This window comes from Stenella coeruleoalba, assembly GCF_951394435.1.
Source record: "Stenella coeruleoalba genome assembly, chromosome: 10".
NCBI lineage: Eukaryota > Metazoa > Chordata > Mammalia > Artiodactyla > Delphinidae > Stenella > Stenella coeruleoalba.
The window spans coordinates 42029288-42033409 of NC_137156.1; the positions used below are offsets into that span (position 1 = coordinate 42029288).

Genomic DNA, 4122 nt, shown 5'->3' on the forward strand with positions numbered 1-4122 from the left:
GGGTCAGAAAAGTGAAGGCTCATGTTTCAAGAGCTGAAGCTGGAGGTAAGAAGGCAAGAAAGACCTAAACGTCAGAGGATGGAGGCAATTCCCTTGTGGTCCAGAGATTAGGACTCCGCGCTTTCACTGCCGAGGGCTCGGGTTCAATCCCTCGTAGGGGAACTAAGATCCCACAAGCCCCACAGCGCAGACAAAAAAATGAAAAACAAAAGATGGGAGGGTGGGCACAAAAATATCTAGAACGGAGATTCAGGAGGATGTCATTGGTAATATGCTCACCAGGTGGCGCCAAAGACCCTCCGTGGCGATTAACACGGGCCTTAGCACTCCTGCCCCTTAGGCGAGCCTCGCGGCGGCTACATTTAAACCTGACAGTCAGCAAGGTGGCATTCCTTTAGTCAAGGAACCATCAGATTTCCACTACTGGAAAGCTCTGAGAGATACACACACACACACACACACACACACACACACACACACACACACACACACACACCTCTGCTCTTCCTTTGGTATGTGAAGATAAAATAAGAACTTTCAGAGAATAGTCCCATCTATTTTATTTCCTACATAGTTTTCAAATCTACCCACGTCTTTTCATTATGGAACTTTTCATAGTTCCATTCCAAACCACTATGCTCACTTGCTGGGACCCACCACCGCCGATGCTTTCTAAAGTGTCACTCTGCATTCATTCTCAATGCCCCGCTAACCCAGTATGACTCTTCCCACTGCAATTTCTTCCAAGTAGGTATGTCTCCTAGCTTCCCACCAGACCACAGTACTGGAATTCTTAGTGTAGCAGTTCCTGGAGCCAGATTGCTGGGTTCAAATCCCAGTTCCAGCACTCACTGGCTGTGTTGCGATTTTGGGCAAATTCCTTCACTCTCTGCCTCAGGTCTTCATCTGTTACATGGAGATAATTACCTCAGAGACTTTCCTGGTGGCACAGTGGTTAAGAATCCGCTTGCCAATGCAGGGGACACGGGTTTGATCCCTGGTCCAGGAAGATCCCACATGCGGTGAAGCAACTAAGCCCGCCCACCTAGAGCTGGTGCTCCGTACAAGAGAAGCCACCGCAATGAGAAGCCGGCCCACCGCAATGAAGAGTAGCCCCCGCTCACTGCAACTAGAGAAAGCCTGTGTGCAGCAACGAAGACCCAATGCAGCCAAAAATAAAAATAAATAATTAAAAGAAAAAAAGACTTACCTCAAAGGACCATAATGAGGACCAAATGAGTTTACAGTTTGTTTTTAGTACACTGCTTGGTATACAGTAAGTGCTCAATAGATGAGAGCTATTATTAAAAGTCTTCAGGATGAAAATTCAAATTCTTACTGTGGCCTAAGTGATCTCCTTGATCTAGCTTTTCCCAACTTTCTGGCTTTATCTGGAAGCACGCATCCTTTTCTGCTGCTTCAGCACCACCTGCTCTCAGACAGTTACCATCACTGTTTTTTTTTCTTTTTTTTTCATTTTCAGTCAAATTTTATTAAAAAAAAAAAAGCAGCAGATCAACATTACAATTCAAGAACCTAATCTAAATATGCACTTGACAATGAAGCACATCTGAGTATGGAGTGAAAAAAGTTTTTTCCAAAAAACCGTCAAACGTATCATCTCCAAATACCCAAATAATAACTCACTTCTGCAGGCCGTCTATTGAGTGGAATCATAAACAAAGAACAGAAGATTTATCGCTGTGAAAACCAATCTGTAGTACAGTAGTATGAATCTTGGGTATTAAACATAATCAGTTGAATCAAGTTAGGAAGTTGAAAATCTAATAAGAAATTTGTGTGTGAGAGAAAGTCTATAAGCCAGCTGACCCAAGAGCAACTGAGATATCAAACTTGTTCAGTGAAACCAGACATTATTTTAAATCTCCATTTTTTGAAGGCAATTAAAAATTACAATTCCAACAGCCCACAAACCAAATTTAAAAAACAACTGTAGAAAGCAATTAAAACTACGTTCAAGGAGCCACTTTTTCAGCTCAATTTCAGCACCCCAAGGAAAAAAAAAGCATCTATGACTGTCACAGATGAAACAGAATGAAATGTCATTGGAATCAGTTATTTTTCCCCACTGAGGTATAAAATCTATATAGAAATTTGATACTATACTATAACAAATTGTACTTCTCATAGTTCTGTTTTAATTTCCTTTAAACCCTGTTTAATATAGTTTTTTAAATTGTTGTAAAAATGTTTTCATGATTCTGAATCTGGTTCCAGTTCTTTTTCACTTATTTTTATATCAATATTTAATATACTGGCTACCAGTTCTAATCAGAAAAAAAAATCTTGGACATCTCTTCATTATAACAGCACATTCAGCAGAAATGACTGATGTGCAAGCAAACCATAAAAGGTGCTGCTCTCTGGAAAGCACATTTCGTAGATTGTTTCAGTCTGAATATTCTTTACAATGATTCTTGATGAAAGACTCTTAATCTTGTAAACATCAGTGTGCACAATCTCGCTACTATGTAGTTTCACGTCCTTGGACAGGAAGGCCGGTTCACAGCTAGTGAAAGAGAGAGCAGTTTAAGTTTTAATGGCTGATAAACCTTACATCCTGCAGGAGGAAAGCACTTTTCCTTTTTTGCTACTTAAGAATGTGGCAGAAATGTATGCTGAGGTAGCCCAGTCAATCCTTATTTTTTTCTTTTTTTGTAAATTTGGTCTCAGAATATTTCTGGAAGGGTTACATTTCAAAGAAGCCACTGCTGCTGGGACCGGCTTCCATTGCAGTCTCTAATGCTGGGCACCTGGCTGTCCTCTTCTGTGGCTTTCTCCAGGCACTGATTACTGTTCACATGCTGCAGGGTTAGTTTCACCGGATCATACTCCCAAAGTTGGTTGCCTTTTAGGTGGTGGCATGTGAGCATTGTGACTGGGCCATTAAGTTTGGAGACATCCAAGCAAAGGTCATCTGTTCTAATTTCTTTGTTGGCAGTGTAAGAGAAAACCTGATTACCTCCCATACCGTGACAGCTAAAAATTCCAACTTTTTCATTCTCTTTTCTAGCCATGTTATCTAGACACTGATTTGTTTCCACATTTCGTATCTCTCCCAAAGAGAAATAGTGACGTGGAATCTGAGAATCGGGATAAATATTCTCTAGGTACCAAGAGAAAGGTCTGCATTGGAGTTTGTGTCTTAGACCAAGTCTTGATGATATATCTCCATAATCTACCTTTGTAACACCTTGAGAAATTATATAGAAGAAATTCTTGAATTCATCCAACCACCCTTCTGCAAGTCGTCTGTTATTTTTATTGATAATCTGCCCTGTGCCTCCTGGAAACGTGTAGGGTGTAGCTTTCCGAAACACATGTCCAACATGTGAGCAAGTAACAATCTCCAAAGTTCCTCCACACTGCCAAATCCTAAAGGAAATTTCTAGGTTTTCTCCTCCCCAAATATCCATTCCAGCATCATATGTTCCAATTTCCTGAAAGTAATCTCTGTCTATTGAAAAAAGGCCTCCTGCCATTGTAGGTGTTCTCACAGGAAGAGTTCGATCACCTTTCCTTCTGTCCATTTCTCTTTGGGGAACAGGATACCAGCGAAAGTTGAGCTTCCAGTTGAATCCACCATAGGTCCTGCCATGTACTCAAAAGTATCATCACTGATCACATCAATGATAGGACAGACCACTGTCTTCCTGTCATGTTTGATCCTGGCTAAGAGAGGCTCCAGCCACCCCACTGTACATTCACAGTGAGCATCTAAAAAGGTGATCACTTGGCCTTTAGACACTGCAGCTCCTTTTAACCTAGCTCTGATCAATCCAGAACGTTGCTCCATTTGAATTACGTGAACTGGTACTTTTAATTTTTTCACATAACTCTCTAGAGGTCTTTTCAAAAAGTCTCTTTCGGGCTTCCCTGGTGGCGCAGTGGTTGAGAGTCCGCCTGCCGATGCAGAGGACACGGGTTCGTGCCCCAGTCTGGGAAGATCCCACATGCCGCGGAGCGGCTGGGCCCGTGAGCCATGGCTCCTAAGCCTGCGCGTCCGGAGCCTGTGCTCCACAACGGGAGAGGCCACAACAGTGAGAGGCCCGCGTACCGCAAAAAAAAAAAAAAAAAAAAAAGTCTCTTTCACTGGCATCA

At 42.1% G+C, this 4122-nt stretch overlaps 1 protein-coding gene across 1 annotated transcript; it reads right to left on the reverse strand.

The window, feature by feature from the left end:
- Nucleotides 1–2498: 2498 nt before the first annotated feature.
- LOC307192243 (polypeptide N-acetylgalactosaminyltransferase 1-like) lies at nucleotides 2499–3817 on the reverse strand (the record flags this gene model as incomplete). Its single annotated transcript, XM_079932947.1, is given in 2 exon segments — nucleotides 2499–3610; nucleotides 3613–3817. Coding segments are annotated over 2 exon segments (1098 nt in total). The 3' UTR covers nucleotides 2499–2717.
- Between the last annotated feature and the right edge of the window lie 305 nt (nucleotides 3818–4122).